Genomic DNA, 17,728 nt, shown 5'->3' with positions numbered 1-17,728 from the left:
AAGTGTTTTAGGCTCAGCTAGGCTTAACCAAGCCTTCTGGAGCTAAAATGAGTCTTGTTCTGAGCTGGACCGCTACAGCTGTAACGTTTCAACTAGATTTTAAGGCCTGTTTTCTCAGATTTTACTTGATGTTTGTTCAGGCAGAAAATCCAGCAGGGATTTTTCTGGAGTAGACTTACAGATACTGCACCCCCTTTCCCTGGGAAACTCTCCAGCCTCGAGGGACCAATTCTGGTCATATAGGACAAGTCTGGGGCTTCTCTGGCAGTGAGAGGAGAGGCCCGGGTGTGGGGTGGCTGGCAGGGATGTGGCCCCTCGGCGCTGCGCCCCGGGTGCGTTGCAATGCACGCCAGCCCTCGTGCTGTGCAACGGGCATCGCGGGCTGCGAACAGTTGTGCGGGCACGGGAGGCAGCCGTGATACCGCCATGGAGCAGGTCGTACCTGCTCATCCAGCTCACTCCTTCCTTGCTCGGCAGGGATCCTTTTGCTGACCCTGCGCTCGGTGGCTCTCGAGTGGCAGCACGGAGCAAGTGTCCTGCCTTGGCTTGCTGAATGAGTGGAGAGAGATGTCTCTCGCGTGGGCCAAGCCCACCCTGCTCATGCTCGGCTCTGTAGAGCACCCTGTGTTTCTGCACTGCCCGTGTTCTGCCTGCCAGAAGATCAGGGCCAGTCCTGCTGCACCTATTTTCTGTGGCATCTGGGACCGTTTGGCTCCACATGGGCTGAGAATTTCCCACCTTCCTAGTCTTGCAATCGCTGCCAGAGATTTTTATTGATTCAAGTCTTCTTCTGAGGCCTCGTTTCCTTGATGGTGTGTATCATCCGAATGTAGCCTGGCCTCTGGTGAGCATGCTGTGCTTGTGTCCTAGTACACAGCTATGTGCAGCTCCCTACTTTGAGATGAAACAGCTTGTGTTTACTCATTTAACCCAGGCAACCTTCCAGAAAGGACAGTTGCATGCAACTTAGGCTGGGCTATGAGAAAATAGCATGGACATATTTTTCCTAAATATGAGGAACAGGATCACGGGTAACGTTTACTAGTCTGCACCAAATGCAAGAGCTTCAATGCAACTGCTTCTCCACCTTGTCCCAGAGGCTGTGAAGAACAGAGAGCAATGACTAGCTGCACTGAGTCTTCTCCTGGCTGTGGAACAGAGCAGGGCTGGTGTGTATGTGGCTGGAAATGAGCCTGCACCAGAGGAGGCTGATGATAATCTTCATTAGCCCTAAGGAGAAAGAGGTTCACCGTCTGAGGCTGTGCAGGTGAGGGAAGATGATGAATGCCAAGAAGTGCCCTGCCATGCAGAGCCCCATCCGCCGCCGTGCGAGCTGGCGTCACGGACCTGACACAGCCTCTGGCTGAGGAGCTAGAACAGTGTCTGCGGTGAGACCCACTCACTGCCATAAAAAAAATCACTGATTTGTATGTGTTGGCAGAATGGCAAAGAGGAAACGCTAGTGTTACAGCATGAGCTTTAGTCCTTTATGCTGATGTACACCAAGGGACACCTTCCTGGTATTCTCTCCCCAGCTACGGCCAGCAACAGAGGCTTAGAGGCTCTGAGCCTGCACAGGCAGACTTGTAAGCAAACAACATATGTGATAATACTGGTCCCATTAAGAAGTGTTTGAGATGTAAGGATACGGGCATCGGTGACCCTGAAAAAGCCTGCAAAGAAAGGAGGAGACAATAACCTGTTTCATATATTATGAGATGGCCAAAAAGCACTTCTGGGCATAAAACCCAGGCAACTTCAAGGAGGAGCTGAAGAAGGTTGGTTACTTATATGATGACAGCTGTGGCTGTTGCTCCTGATCTGTTCTGCTTAGTCCAGGGATTGCAATTCAAGAAAGCTGTAAAGTGGCTAACGTTCACACTGGACACCACACAGGAGATCAGACTGTTGGATTGCCTTGGTCCCTCCTGACCTTATGGTCTCTGGTCATAGTCGGGCACAGCAAGAGGAGCCTGCAGTGCTGCCAGGATGCTACTGGCCCTCCAGACCTTGGTCACCTACTGGGGAAGGAGCCCAAACTGAAAGGAAGCCTCATAAGAAGCAGAGAAGTTTATTAAAGGAGGGGGGAAATGATCAGTTTTCCTGCTGCTCGTTTCGATCCAATTTCCTTCTCCAGTGCCAGCATCTACCTAGACAACATGCCACCACGTGGCTGCCCAGACTGCTGCCCAGACTGTCCAACAACCCCTGGAGCACAGCAATTCCTTCTAGCTCGGCTCAGTGCGAGACGCCCAGAAATGCACTGCTTGGTCTTTGTAAACAGGCTATAAATACCCTAGCGTTGTTTCTCTGAGGGTCCGAGGGTTCAGAGAGTCTGGGAAGGAAGCTGGGGTCAGGCTGCCTTCTGGGATGGAGCAGACCAGCTGACTCTCTGGAAAATCAGGACTGTTTAGAAGATTCCCAACCCTTAAGACACAGGGTATTCTGTTCCTGTCGTCCTGACACACTTTAACTACTAATAAGCGGCGCCAATTCTTGTCATGTTAATTGTGCAAGAGTTTGGAAGTTTGCACGTAAAGATACACCTCGAAAAGGCTTGCAGTGGCAGGAAAATCCTGACGTATTAGAGGGACGGGTGGCGGGATTTGGCCCAACTCTTGGAATGGAGAGGCTTGATTTTGTTTGCTCTTCTTCAGATCTGGATGGTCACTGTACTGCACCGTCCCTGAGTAATATCAGGAAATTTTCATTGCTAACGCTAAACTGCTCAGCAGATTAATTTTTCTCTCTTTTCTATATGCACTGTGTTCATTGTATTCAATGGGGCAGATATCAGATACCTAGTCTGAGTGACTGGGTTAAGGTAAGGGGCAGAGGTATATACCTTTTCCTTGTAGAAGTACAATAATTTTACAAGCCTTTAAGTCTGCTTGAAAAAAACAAGAGGATGGGTGGGGGAAGAGAAGGCAGCCTGTGACATGTACTACTGAAATAAAATATCAGAGGGAAGAGGGCTTGTAGATTCCCCTGGGAAAGGAGCTAAGCCATGTTTCCATGGGCTACAGCTCTTTGCACTGCAAACTTTCAACCTGAAATAGCTTCTGAAAAGGAAAAGCGCAGCAGGGATTTCTGAGCAGGCAGGGCTGCCGGCACCGCGCTGCTCCCGAGGCCTTGGGCAAGCAGCACGCTCTGCCCCTGCTTCCTGCTGACTGCACCGAAACCTCAAAGAAAAGCAGAGGGACTGGTTTTTAAAGCAGCTCTTTAGGTAATTCTGCCCCGAATCAGCTGGAAAAGTTTTTTGATAATGTAGATAAATAGCAGGTCACCCAAGTCATCCGAAAGCAGCCCATAAGAAAGCTGTGTAAAGAGCCCAGAGGACGGCACGGCCGTATTGAGGAGCCCCTGGCTCAGAAAGCAGCGTTGCGGGCAAGGGACCTTGCTGCCCCCAGCCAGAAATTCATCCTGGCAGCCGTCCCCAGCTCCCCAGGGAACGCTGGGAAGTGCGAAGGGGCGGCTGTAGGAATGGTGCAGGAAATGAGCAACTACCTCAGTGGAGCTGAGGCTGAGGGTCCTGGCAGTGCTGGAGGGGAGGCAGCGCCTGGCAGATCAGCAGGGGACAGAAACGTATGAGGAAAGCAGAGTTAAGGGGTGCGTTCTTGGTTATTGGCCTTTGGAGCAAAGTCACGGTCCAAAACAAGGCATGTGCTGGGGAGCACAACGGGGAATCTTCCCTTTTTAAACCCTGAAACAGACAGGCAAGAAGGTCAGGAATCAGAGGATCAGGTGTAAAGCGTCCTGCCTTTGCCACGGGGGTCAGACACCTTAGTGCTTTAGAGTGAGGTGCGTGTTTATAGCCAACAAGGATCCCAGATGCTAGGCAGATTTCTTCCATAACATACTTGCCAGTACTCTTACCAATAGCAGGGGGAAGAAACACCCTAAACCCAAAGAAAATGACAGTGCTCCTTTTCTACTCACTCATCAGCAAAACTAGCTTTTCTGGGACTAGGTTAGCTGCTACGTTCAGAGCATTATGCCAGATACAAGCCTGTGCTCTAGGTAGCGTTGAGCAGTAGGTGTGAAGTGCCTCAGAGAGGGCATGGGACTGAAATGAAAACCTGAAAACCAAGCTGTTGCTTTCCTGAGGAAAGGTCATCTTCCATATAGGTCACTTCTCCGTATAAGAAATAATTGACTAGTCGCTCACGCTCTGAATGGACGGTTCTCTGGACATATTTAGGGGCATTTCTTTGCTTCCTGCTATGGCGTTTCCTGAGTCCGCATAAGAATATTTGAATTCTCACTGCACTCAATTTTATTCTTGAGGAAATTAGAAACTCCAGTGACTTTTATATGGGAGGGTTATGTCACCTTACCCAGTGAATTTTTTCCTCAATATGTTGACAAACGGGAGGTGCTGGGGTGAAGGCTTCCTCCAGAGCATGAGGCACGTCTTGATATGGTTGAGTGGAACAGGGACGATATTCCTCAAACTGTATTTCCCATCTGGCTGCAATGTTCTGGTCCTTCCCATCTTCCCTTCAGAAAAGACTAGTAGGAGGCAATTATGAAGGCAAATGTTTTTCCATTTCTCTGCAATGCATTTGAGATTTTTTTTAAAAGGCTGTGGAGACGTTCCTGTGGATGGTCACAATACGGTTTTGACTGTTACGCTGCAACATTACTCTGTTCAGATATGGCTGATGTTGTTCAGACTCACACGCTCATATGAAAGAAAGGTCACCTTATTACAATGCGGAAAATGAGCAGCAAAGTTCTGTTCCAGTTTTGACTGAGAGCGTTTTGGGAAGGGGCCTATCCCGAAGCTTTAGAGAATAAATGCAACTGGCATAGAGAAACTACAATGCACAAGCTAGGTCCTAGGAGGGACTGTCCAGCCCCTGGAAAATGCCAGACTTTCTGGAGAATCATTGCCTTCTCCAGGAGATCCCACCACCAGTCAGAAAGGGCTGACAACATCTTCTGGGTCCCTTCCCTGGAAGCTGGCCAGAAAAGACTATGCTCTCAGAAATCCTATTTTAGAAGAAATTCAGAGCTAGTTTCTGTTCTCATCACAACAGCATGCCTTTCTGGAGTTAGTCTGCACGCAAGCAAGGATACTGGGTGTCTTCCGCCAAAATAGTGCGACCAAACCAGAAGCCCATCGGAAGTTATTTTGGTTTTTCAATACACAGCTAGCAGCCATGAGGACCCGCAACGTTTTCAGATTTCCCTTCATTAGTGCTTAACCTTGTTACTCGGTGAGAGACTGTGCAGCGCAGAATTAAACAGCAATAAGCTGTGTCGCAGCACCAGGCGTCTGTTGTGTCTGAAAGCTGAGCCGAGGGATCAGCCGCGCTCGCTCAGCAATATGGGCAGTCAGCTCGGCTGTTGCACACTGACTAGTTTCTCCTTTTTCCCATCCACTGTGTTTGTAAATTTAATATTTCCCCTGTGCTAAGCTGTAATGGTGAGTGCCAGAGGGCCGGCCGTTTTCCCTGGTTCTGCAGGAACTTGCCTGATGCCGGTGCCAGCGGTGTGCGGGCCCAGCGTTTGCCCTGAGGGAAAAGTCCAGAGTCTAGCGTCGTCTTGAATTCCAAATTCAATTCCAATTTTGAAAACTTCCACCAAATACCTCTTTTTTTTTTTTTTTTTTAATAACGCTTTCGGATCGGTTAGAACCTTCCGTGCTGAGGAAACCAGTTGTCATTGCGGTCATAAATACAAAATTATTTCTCAAACACTGCCCAAAAAATGGCTGAGTTATTCTTTAATATGAAAGTTCTTTAAATATATGTTCAGTGAAAAATCATGCCCGGCCTATGGCTTAACATAGAACATTTCAACTGAAAAAGAATAGGTCCAAAAATGCGAGCAAACGTACGTGGTGGGCAATAATTCCTGTAAAGCCCTTAGTTTCTGATAGCATCCTCTAGTCTCTGCCCACCCAAAACGGCAAGGAAACCCGGAGCCTCCCAGCAGCCGGGGCGGGAGAGGTGGAAATCGTCCCGGCGCTCTCAGGCCTGCGTTTGCTGTCCTAGAAGCAGGCCCACGGAGCAGCCCGATATGCCCACGGGTAGCAGCTCCTGTTCAAACTCCCCCCGTCTGACCTTTTATTGCAAAATAAATTCAGATCGTGTTCAGATGCCTGTTCTCTCTCCAGAATGAATTCAATGTAGCGATTTTTTCCCCCCTTTTCCCCTTTTTTTTTAATTTGTTTTTAAAAAGCATCTCTCTGCTGTGGAAACCGTTGGGTTTAGCATCTTTCCCTCCTGGCCCGAGGTAAAGCTAGAGCTCAGTATCGGGGTGGTGCCCGCTTTCGAGCACTCAGCGGAGACGGGCGGAGGGGCCGAGGCGCTGCCCGGCCTCCCAGGGAGGGGTCCCCGGCCCGGGGGGCGCGCGGCACCGCCAGCCTCGGCCAGGCTCTGCTCCCCGCGCCCGTCTCGAGGGACGCTTCTGTACGGGACGGTGACAGGGCTCGGTTCGCTCTCCCCGTGGAAGGCAGGAGGAGGTTTGCTTCTGTTCCTTGCTTATTCTTTTTTCCTTTTAGTATTATCACCAGAGGAGAGGCAGTAAGAGGTTTCGGGGGGGTGGAAGGGTGAAGGTGAGGGTCTGCCTGTCCTCTCCTGACATACTGCTGTTCCCTTCGTGCTTATCCTGACAGAAAATGGAAAACTTTATTGTGATAGATTTGGGGTGGAATTTAGAAAAAAATGCAGCTATTAGACATACAGAAATCTAACGCTTAAGATTCTGCAAGTCATATACATGGCGTGAAATGCCGCAGCAAAACCTAATGTTCTCTGAATCGACCTAATACAGTAAGAGAGTTGTTCCGTTAATGCTTGGCAGAGGTGTCTCCTCTAGAGGGTAGCAGTTACCTGCGTTCCCGGAGCCCAGCCCGCTCTCCGAGGAAAATACCTGACACAACTGCTCTTGGGTCTTATGAGCGCAGTGTCAGCTGAGAACTTCCTTGCGGTCATTGAAACTCCTTGTGGGAATTAGAGCTGCCTTACTGGGCGAGGGGTACCTGTTTGCGTACGAATGTATGTACGCATGATGTTTATTTTATTATAGTTCTCGTGGGTGGTCATAAAACTCCTCATGCTGGCCCAGAGGTGGAAGCCGTGGTTTGTTGGACAGAAGGTTGTGCCCCACCACGCGGGCAGCAGCGGTTCCCACGGCGGGGCTGGGAAACGCGCTGGTGCCTCTTGCCAAAGCATCGGTCTGTTCATAGCAAGGATCCTTCCCGCGGGCGCACCAGGGCGGTGAGCCGTGCCGGCGGCAGTTCTGCGGGAACCAGCTCAACCAGGCCCTGTTCCTGGCTTTGCCAAAGACTTGCTTTGCAGCGCTGAAAATATCCTCCAATAATGCTATGAGTGGCCTGCGGGAGGATATTAAATCTCAGAAGGTGGCTTTCATTTTATCACTCTTTGTAAGATGTTATTGTATTCTCTGGACAGGAGACGAAAGCGTTACAATGAATGTTTTCCAAAATGAATTAGTGCCGTGTCCTCCTTTCCCAGCTGTGTTCTTGTAACGTGCAACCCACCGGGTCCGCTGCTGCTCAGCCGCTGCCGGCTCTGCTCTCGCCTGCCTTCAGAGCGCTGTTTGCCAGGACCACAACAGGGAATAGCAGTGCCTTTCTTGTCCTTTGCCTCTCTATAAAATAAATGAAGCTGAGTTTTCAACTCTCTGTTTGCAGATGCTCTCCGGCCAAGTGTCGAGTCAATTTATTTCTCATTGCTTTGCATCACCCTGGCTGTGTGCCGAGCGGGAGAGCTAAGAAGAAACGCAATTACTTTATTGCATTTGAGGCCAGGACTGAGAGCAGAGAGGCCATTGGTACACACAGGTCTTTTAGGAAGTGGGAATTGTCTAGTTTTTCTCTAGATGGAAAGTTAAATATCTTCAGCAAATTAGTAAGGAGATGAAATATGCCAAAAATGATAAGAAGGGAATTGGGTTATGCGGCCAGATATTCGCCACAAGGAATTTGCCGTAAGCATGTTTTGAATTTGACTTCTGATATGATAAACAAGGTGCAAAAAGGCTCAGCTTTCCTTTTGTGGTGGTGAGGGCTGCTGCGGTGCGGACGCACGGCGGGGCACCACGGCCAACTCCAAACTCCCCACCATTTGCTCGCCTCTAGGCTGCATTACTTGTTTTATGCATTACAAGGCATAAAAGGCCTTTATGAAAGGCAGAAGGCACAAGGCAGGTGCTGTTGGCAGCTCGGTAAGGTTTCTACTATGGCGCTTGATGTCTTTCCTGGCTGCTGGAACCTGGGGGGACGCTGGAAAGTCTTGGCTTACTCGCATCTTTTCCTTAAGTAGGACTGGTTTTCGCCTTCTTGATTTCAGAGAAACCTCATGGCTCCACTTTTTAGGGTGACAGCATTGCAAATCTCATGACCATTTGCATCATCTTCCAGAAATGGGGCAGGATCTGTGTGTTTTAAGAAATAGAGCTTATGCTAGGAGGCCTGGGGCTCTGGGTCTGTGTGCTACATGACGGGCTCCAGCTTTCTTTCCTGGGTCCCAAATCTCAAACAAAATCTGTCATCCTCTTGAAATCTGACCTTTTTCTCAGTTTTACTCATAATATTTGGTAATTGTTCTCCTCTTTCAACAAACAGCACAGCAATCAGTCCATTTCCCTGACTTATGCTACCTAGCCTTGCATGATGTGGCCTTTCTATTTGTTAGGTAAAGCCTGTTGATTTAATTTCTGCATCATTATTCAAGCTAATATTGAATATGTCACTGATGATGGTGCATGAAATCGAACAAAGTCTGAAAAAAGGGGTGAAATATTAAATAAAACGAAAGGCGGGAGAGGAGGGGGAGGTGAATGTGCAACGCGGTTATGTAATGCCACCGCTGCTAGTCCATCACTCCGGCTGCATGTGGACTTTTAGTGCCCTCAGCTGCTGCATGATGTTGGTGAGGCCATCTGAGCCAGTCACATCCCAGCAGTGACTGCTGTTGGAAAGAAAAAGAATTAGAAAGCAGCAGTGAATGGACAAAATTGTGTTCAGCCCTATCTGGCTCCTGTGTCACTGCCCAGCTACAGCTGTGGCTCTGGAGGTGACACCAGGAGTGCATTGCACTCGCTATTTGCCTGTGAAGGGAAGATGATTGGACCTTTCTCACTTAGCGCAGAGAAGATGAGAGCTGTCTATCTCTAAGCAGGTATTCTGTCCCCTTCACCTCCATTTCTGAGCACCTGAGGATGAAATCTTGGCTTCCCCTCATACTCCTTCCCTTTGAAGATCTCTCAGAAACATGACACAACCCTGAGGAAAGCTTAGACTTGTATCCAAACTGGGATGCAGGTTGTGTTGTCCTAGTGGTCATGGAAATCACCATTTTTTGCTGATAACTGTGTATCCTGATCCTGAGAAATAGGTGCAAGAATCAGTGTATTGTTTGAGCCTGAGAAACACAGAGCTAAGCCGAATATAAGATCTATTTCAAAGTGATTTATACAGCAGCCACCTTCCCTCTCTGCACGGTATCGTAGAAACTGGGAGAACAAAACTAATGACCTACTCGTTTTTTTCACAGTGAGCGGCAACTCTTTGTCCTTGGCGAGAAGTATAAAATTCAGAGGCAGCAATGCAGGCTCAGGAAGGCCTGTTGTGTGGAGATTATAGCCACAGCTCTGATTTTTCAAAGTTTTATTAAGAACTGCGGAGGAAGAAACACATAAGGGGAAGGCAGGCAGATAAGAAGTAGCATAAATCGGAAAGAACGATGCTCATACGGAGAAGTCAGCAGAATGGGACAGTGTGCTGGGCCACATGGTTTTGTCCAGGGGCTGAACTTCTCGCTGTCCCAGTCTGCACCACCAGCCCATAGGGCAACCTGCTCTGGCATAAAGCTGTGCTCAGGATCTGCCTCAGTTTTTCCGGCTAGGAACAGGTTTGCATGTTGAAGTCGGTCATTTGATGCCCAGCTGCCCCCTGTGATGAGTCTTTTAGTTTTCCCCATGCTCCATTCCTTCTTCCTCCACAACAGCTGTTTCTGATTATTGGGAAAAGGGTTAAATATTCAGATAAGTTATTAAATAGACAAAAAATATGAAAAACTCTCGAAAACGGTTGTCTCAAATGCCCATTTAAACCAACAGGGGACCAACTCCTTCTCAAGCAGTTAATTACCAGGAAAGGGCTGTTTAATTCTCACCAAGGGATTTTGACACTCAGTACTCACCGACTGCAGCTGGAGCTTGGTGCCTGGCAGCCCTCTGGGGTGCAGGCGCTTTGGGTACCTCGCCGGGGTTCGCACTGCAGCGATGGGGCTCCTGACCAAGGCAGATTTTGACTTCTCCCCAACAAAATCTTGGTTCCAATCCTCGTTCCTTTCTGGCCTTCTTGTGGCCAGGGCCTGCCTGCTGTCTCTCCTAGTTGGGCCATTATCATCGTCAATGATGTTTACTTCTAGAAAGCCTCTTTGTGTTGGATGCTGCATGGAGAGGCAAAGGACAATTCTGGGCCTTCAGTCAGTACTGCGGGAGTCGAGGAACCCAGGCGGGTGGTGTCAGCCAGAAAAGCACCATGAAAGGTGATGAAACTGGAGGGAAAATGAGCCAGGATATTTTGTCAGGTTGTGGGCCACCACCGGGAAGTGGCCTGTGGGGACAGGAGGCAGCGCGTGAGGATCTGGGGGGGTTAGTGCCCGCTGCACCAGTGTTTGGAGGACGGTCAGGGCGGCGTGGGAAGCCATGCAAGGGTTCGTGCAGGACGCCTCAGCAGATGGAGGCAGACTCAGTGCTGGCTGTTTACACAGGGGTGTTAACAATTTAAGAAATAAAAAGAGAAGGGAAAGAGTTGTTTTAGTGAAGAATACCTGCCTGCACAGCAGTTAACGCAACCGAGGGCAACAGCAGCGGCCGTGGCCACAGAGGCCTCCTGACCACCCAGCACAAGTATCCCGCTCTCCCGGCACCGCTTCCCTGCCAACAAACTGGAAGAGAAACGTGTTTGAGTGAGGAAAATAGTAGCCATTTTAGTACAATGACAGTATTGTCATTTTCTGTGTTTCTAATATTAATAGAAGACATCAGGTTGCCACTTACTCAACCCCCTCCTTTTTAATGCAGAAGTGGGAGTTTCTCTGTATGTCCTATCATGCCTTAAATCTTCCTGGAGGATCTGCAGGAACGGCTCCTTCTCCATTATTGTTCGTTCATATTTTTCTGGTATAAATGGCATTCTGGTAACTCCTGGGAACCCTGTATTATGTTGGTCTGTCTAAGGATACAGGGCAAAAAGGACAATTTACTGGTCTGTTTCCACCCTTTTTACTTTCCTCTAGTTGTTGACTCTATTCCAGAGCCCTGGCTTGCTGCTTTTTACAATTTCTTTCCCAAACACCCCAGCTTAAGGAAATATATGTGAAAAATATTGTGCATAATAGATTATGGTTTTTGAGTTGTGCTGCAAATGGATTTTTTTCTGCCCTTATCGTATTTGTGGTATATTTTGAAATAGGAGTCTTAGCAGATTGGCCTAAATAGAAATAACCATCATACTCTATGTATATATAGCTATACATAAATATATAGTTACACATAAAGATGAGCCTGAAAATTCTGTAATAAATGGCAGTGAGTTTGCCTAGGGAGTGTGCAATGTGCCTGCGAAGCATGCATGGGCGAAAGCATCCCTGGGCTTGCCACCATCGTGTGACTTGCCGCTAGATGTCACAGCGTGCCCGGGGGTGCAGTTGGGGCCAGGAGCCTTGCGCAGAGCTCAGGGGCCCCATGCCCCCCACCCACCCAAGGACGGAGCTGTCCCCTTCCAGTGCCTCTCCTGGACTGGAGTAAATAGCATCTTTATGCCCGTTCTTCTCTTTTAGAGCAGTTTAGGGACAAGCTGAGATTTTGTATTAAAAGCAGTGAAGTCAGTGAGACCAATAATCAAGAGGGGAGAAGAGGTAATAAAAAAAAAAAAAAGAAAGAAATAACCCAAATGCTAGGAAGCACGGCTGAAAGTCCTACTTTCTTACCTTGGACAATCCAGGAGATGCGTGAAAGGGTCTCTGCTCGGTCCCTGTGGCTGACATGAGCCGCAGCCAGGCACTGGTCCGCATGTATCGCGCTGCTGCCAAATACTTGCAAGGTTAAGTTCAGACCAGCAGGGACCATTCTCTCCTAATGAAAAAATAAGCCGGTATCTTATGTTGTGCGTGGGAGGTCTCTGTGCACCATAGCCAGCTCTTTGGTGGGGGGGATTTCTCGCTTGGAGTTTTCACCTGCTGAGAAGCAGCATCGGGAGGAGAATGGGTCATTTCAATGTTATTCCTGTGTCGGCAGGGATTCGGTGGCCTTCCCCCAGCTCAGTGAATGGCAAGCTCTCATCAGCACCAGTTAATTTAGCAGGAGCAAGCTATATATTTTCAAACTCGAGAGGAGACGTATTTTGTTGTCAGCTGCTCTGCGCAGTCCCTTTCTTACACCTGAGCCAAGCAGAGGACAGAAATTGTACAGATATCTCAGCTGAACGCCATGTAAACCTTCTCACACGGCTATTTATAGACACATACAGGAAACGTCACCTGACCGTGCGTTTCCTCTCTCTTCTGAGCTGCATCTTTGATCAGTTTGACAATGCAGGAAATGTTAATTTTGCATCTGTTCTTCTATTGAACGTTGTACCAAACAGCAATGGAATATTTTAAAGTAGTAGGTTTGGGGCAGTTTGGTGATGGTATATGCAAATCATCTTTCAAAGTTTTCTAAAAATAAACACATTGTTAAAAGACCAGAAATAGATTGGTTGGATGCATTTGCTGAGTAAATAAGTGAATTACAGTGTTTAAAACCTCCTGTTGGAAGTGGTTTATAGACAGACCTAGACTTCTCAAGGCCACAACAGTACCGATACTCACGCAGCACCTCGGTGCAACATAGCTGTTGAGGTAATGATGTGATCGCTCTGCAAGCTTCATTTTCCATCAAAAAATGAACGTGTTTTTGAAAACTTGAAAATGAACAAGTGATGTATTCACCTCTTACCTGGGCTAGATAGTGGTCTTTTTTCCTCATGTTCAGTACCTCTCTTTCCAAGTAGTGTTGCTGATTTCAGCAGGGTGGTCTCAAGGCTGGGAGATGCTCAGCCCAGGAAAGGGTATCGCAGGACCAGGATGCTCCTTCTGCTTGCTCTTCCCTCTCCCCAGCTTCCTTGCGTACCCTGGGACCGTCCCCCGGTGCCAGCGCATTGAGGGGGAGGTAGGGGCTGTGCCGCCGAGCACGGGGAAGGTGTCTGTGCATGCTGGGCTCCTGTGCCTCGGTGGATCCATGGGGAGAGAGGCGCATGCGTCTGCCCGGGGCAAGAGACCACGGCTGGCAGGACAGGAGAGGGCAACCAGGTCTTTGTAACGCCTTGAGCCTTGGACACCTTTGCTGACCCCTAAAAAGGAGTGATGTTATCAGCCACACTGGTTGCTTATGACGCCGTCTCCAAGCAGGACTGAATAAATTCCCTCGCTGAGGCCCAGAAGATCCCCTGGAATATGTCATTTTACATCACCATTGGGAAGTCCCAGGCTTCCTGCCGTGCTCTGCTCGGGGACTGGTAGGCTGCAGACCGGAGGCAGGCTGGCTGCCAGTACCCGCACACGTTGCTTGAGGCTCCCCAGCATCAGCCCTCTGGGCCGCGTGCGGCAGCAAAGCTGCTGCTGCTGCTGTCGGCCCCTGCACCGGCTCAGGCATTGCCGCCCCTCTTGGCTCTTGTCCGCATTGCGTTGCAGAGGTGCCCGTAATCTCTTCATGTTAGGATAGATTTGGGGACCTTCACAGATACCTCAGCACTTAATAGTCTAGTTGCCCTCGGAGTCCGGGGGCAGTTACCTAAGTTGGTATGCGCATACTAGTAGTAGATATGTCCAGACATTATCTCCCAGAAAGTGGGCACCAGCCCCGGCTTGGACACTTTGTGCCTTGGGAGGTGCCGTGCAAGCTACCTTGAAAGATGAGGAGCACGCTCTCAGGTTTACAGCAGTGAGCAGCCCCCATTAGACACCATTGTCAAAGAGGAAAAGGGCAAAGTGATGTTTTACTTTACATAAATTGCACTTTTTTCAAGTGTATGTGTTTCTTTAATCCTTTTCTTCTCCCCATACCCAGCAAAGTACACCATTCCTGTGCTATTTCTACGTGCTCTGTAGGCACGTGTCATGCCTCATGAAGAAGATGACTCTTAGGGTGAAAGTGTTGTCCAAAAGGATCCTTAAGTCAATAAAAGCATTCCTAAAAAGGCTGCTGTTTTCGAAAGCTGCCCAGAAAGAAAATTCATTTTGAACTTCAATGCCCCTCAATCGTAGCAGATTCAGCTCTTGAAGTCGCCACCCGTCTGGAGCCCACCCTGTCGTGGGACCCGCGATACATCGTCAGAGCAGTGTGGTGGAGGGCTGTGCATGTTCGAAGGCTTCCACTACTATTAACTCATTAAGCTACTAATTATAGAAGCTAGAGAGTCGTTTGAAGCAGCTGGAAGGAGAAATCTCGGATTTCCCTTGAACCACTTCCAAATTGATAGTATGTTGAACAAAGAACATGGAGAATTTTAAATTATGGCTTGTGACCTGAATGTCAGACATCATGCTGCAAATACACTGAGGATCTTGTTCTCCTTGCCACAGACAAGATGAATGGGGTATAGCTGATACCACTCGGTTCCATTAATTTTCACTACATGAATCTTTCTGACCAGAAACACATTATCATTTTGCTTTGTCTAGGATTGTTTTTTTTTTTTCATGGCACTAGCCCAGAATACATACAAGTCTTATTTAGTCACAGTTAGTGATAGTGTACTTAATAGTAGGAGTCTCCCAAAATACTCATTGTGCTACTTCAGGGAAGTAGCACAGACCACCCTACCTCAGACCACCCTATCATTCCTGACCACCTATAGTAACTATCACAGAAAAAGGCACTTGGAGTAGTCCAGGTTGCTCCTCAGGAGGAGGAGGAGCTTAGGGTTAGGTGCTGCCCTTTGGTGCTGGGAGGTCTGAGCCTAGTTGCGTCTTTGCAGAAGTTGTGCAGTGTCACGGGATTTCAGAATAACATCGCTTCCATTTTTCATTGGGGGTAGAAAGACGGATGCTCAGGATACGTAGAGAAAGGAGAAAAGATGGGATAAGAAACCAATCAGAAAGAAAAGCAATGGCAACAGCAGCTTCTCTGGACTCCCCTGCCAGCACTTGTTGAGTTCCAGCAAGGTTCTCTCCGAGGAGAAGACGTTAGAGCGTTTTCTGTGGCCTGTTTATCGGCCGTGCTCACAGGATGGCCGGTGGCATGTATGGTCCTGTTCCCTGGAAGCAGTACCACCAATCTGTTAAACAAATGAAACGTAGAGGGCAGCCCTCATGCGCTGGAGACAGGGTAAGGCCAGGCTGACTTCACACGCTCACCGGGGCACGGGGCTTGGGGCTCGGTGCGGGGGTACCTGAGCGGTGGCCGGGCATTGCCGGCAGTCCCACGCGCCGCAGCCGCAGCCTGCCTCCCGCTCATGGGTGTGCAGTTACCAGCAGGTGGAAAGCATCCTGCCCAAACACGAAACTGCTGCCAGAATGGGAAGGAAGTCGTACTCTGGGAGGAGAGAGACGCGGCGTGGGAGGGTGACGTTTGCCAGCAGAATTACCTCTTTGGGATGCTGCTAGGACTTGGAACGAGAAACTTTGCAAAAAAAAAAAAAATCTAATTTTCTGCAGTTATCACCAATCTGAAATTGATTCTATAGCATGAGCAAACTTCTGCAAGGCGCTCACACTAGTGTATTTAATATATACTAGTGTATATGTTAAATGTGATTTTCAGAGACATTAGGGCTTCTTAAGGAAAGTACAGGTAACAAGCTGGCTGGGAGGGAGCTAGTGTAAGCGCTCTGCAGGAGGAATGTGTAACATAGGGCCATGCAGTTCCCTAAGTTTCCTTCACAGATGCTATTTTCACTTGTGTGCTGTTGTGTCGACCTCGGATGTGTCGGCACTCAGTTTACACCAGTGAAAGAGCTGAATCTGGAGCCTGGCGAGGAAAACTCACCCAGTACCGCACACGGCGCTACAGAGATGCGCATGGTTAGCATCGCTCCCATGGCAGCTGCGGCGAAGGAGAGGGGGTGAAGAGTAAACCTGGCGCAAGGAGTTGCAGCTTGGGTAACTCACTTTTACAGTGTGAGCAGTCATTCACACAGCCAAAATTGTTTTGAATGAGGCTTTCACATTGCTTTGCTCCTTTCATTTTAGGTGTGTCTTTCCTAAGGCTCTGTGTTAATACCCCTTGAAGTCAGGGGCGTTAGCTACTCCTCCTCTTGAAGCCAGAATCTGGCTTTTGCCCATTTATCCCATTCCCACATTGGCTAGATTCATAAGGAGACTCGTGCTGGTTTCCCTGCTGCTGAGCTCAATGCCCGTGAAGCTGTGACCTGGTGGTGCCAGCAGAGTCTACATTTATTAACTTCAAGGAAGCTGCCTTTTCAGATTGCTTCTAGGCTGCACCTTCACAATTTCCCAACATTTTAACATTTTAATACGATATGCTAGCGAGTTTGCCTAGCTTAAATCACCTGGAGCACGGTGTCTGTTGAAAACCTGCTGGTACCCGAGCTGCAGAGCAGCATCACTGAGCGTCTCCCTTCTGGCAACTTATGCGTTCTCGTATTTCCCTTTAGCCTGACGGGGGGGGGGGGGGGGGGGCGTGTGTGATGCCTGTAAAACTAACAGCGTTTCTGAGCCTGCTGGATCCATCATCTTCAAGGCTAGGTCAACCCACTGATGGGTAAAGCTTGTCCATCTGAGGTAAAGGGAAGGTCCTCTCCGTGGCTTATCTCCAGAGCGACTGGAGTTATGGTTCCCTTTCCACTGGCCATAACCTTCCAGCCAAAGAAGGTCATGGTGTCTGGGAGCCAGTAGGCCTCCAAGTGAAAACAACCCATCAGAAAGATTTTGTGTCCTGTGAAAGTGCCCAGAAGAGAAGCTGCCTAATATTTTCCAGAAATAAATATCTGGCCTCACATCAAACCAACTGCATTGACGGGCACTTCTCCATTAATTTCAGTGGTTGTGGAGTGATTCGTCCGTGACTCCAGAGCCCAGACCTACTTACCCCCCTCAGAAATCTGTCAACTGGCTCAGATACTGCAGTTTGGACATGAGGAAACTGGAGTTATGGGGACATGCAATGAATAAATAGGAAGGAGTTTGACTGAAATTCTGGGTCATATTTAATGGGCTGCTGAACATTTTGACATGAGCTATGCATAATCTTTAGAGCACACAGAGCACAGCCCATTTGCAATCATAAGGTATCATCTCCACTGCTCAGTTTCTCCTGGAGTCACTGCAGCAGTTGGCACACGAGCAACATCCTGGTGTCAGCAGACAATAACACACCATGTTCAGGGAAGAGAGGTCAGGTCTCTTCTAAAACACTGAATGTTTTAGTGGAAAAATGACTGAAAGAACCACTCAAATTAGGAAACAGGAAACACTGCAGTACCACAGATGTGATTTTGACAGTTGAAAATTGGAGCCAAGATGTTGTCAAGGAGGTCTGCTAAGCATGCTGCTAGGGCAGCAGGTCGTGCTACTTCTGAGCCGCCAAGGGGGAATGTTCTCACTTCCAGGCACAGGAATGTTCTTATTAAGTAGTTGTTGTTAGTATTTGTGCCAGCATGCACGTATGAGCCAAGGCACTGGGTGTCTTTCGTCTCAGGTTCTCCAAACTCAGTGCAAAAATTCAGTAAGCTGTGTCCTTC

General features: G+C 48.7%; 2 protein-coding genes across 6 annotated transcripts in view; one reads left to right on the top strand and one right to left on the bottom strand.

The window, feature by feature from the left end:
• Nucleotides 1-17,728, top strand: part of LOC104154075 (rho GTPase-activating protein 7-like) — an 87,505-nt gene that overhangs the window by 7,705 nt on the left and 62,072 nt on the right. The window lies entirely within an intron of this gene.
• LOC138069180 (uncharacterized) lies at nt 9,636-12,477 on the bottom strand. The gene is made up of 5 exons (XM_068960099.1): nt 11,976-12,477; nt 11,044-11,218; nt 10,819-10,931; nt 10,179-10,430; nt 9,636-9,989 (listed from the first exon to the last, which is right to left on the bottom strand). The coding sequence occupies exons 1-5, from the start codon at nt 12,057-12,059 to the stop codon at nt 9,636-9,638; spliced, it is 978 nt and encodes a 325-aa protein (XP_068816200.1). The 5' UTR covers nt 12,060-12,477.

The sequence above is a fragment of the Struthio camelus genome, chromosome 13, assembly GCF_040807025.1.
Source record: "Struthio camelus isolate bStrCam1 chromosome 13, bStrCam1.hap1, whole genome shotgun sequence".
Lineage (NCBI taxonomy): Eukaryota > Metazoa > Chordata > Aves > Struthioniformes > Struthionidae > Struthio > Struthio camelus.
This window is presented reverse-complemented; position numbering and strand designations above follow the sequence as displayed.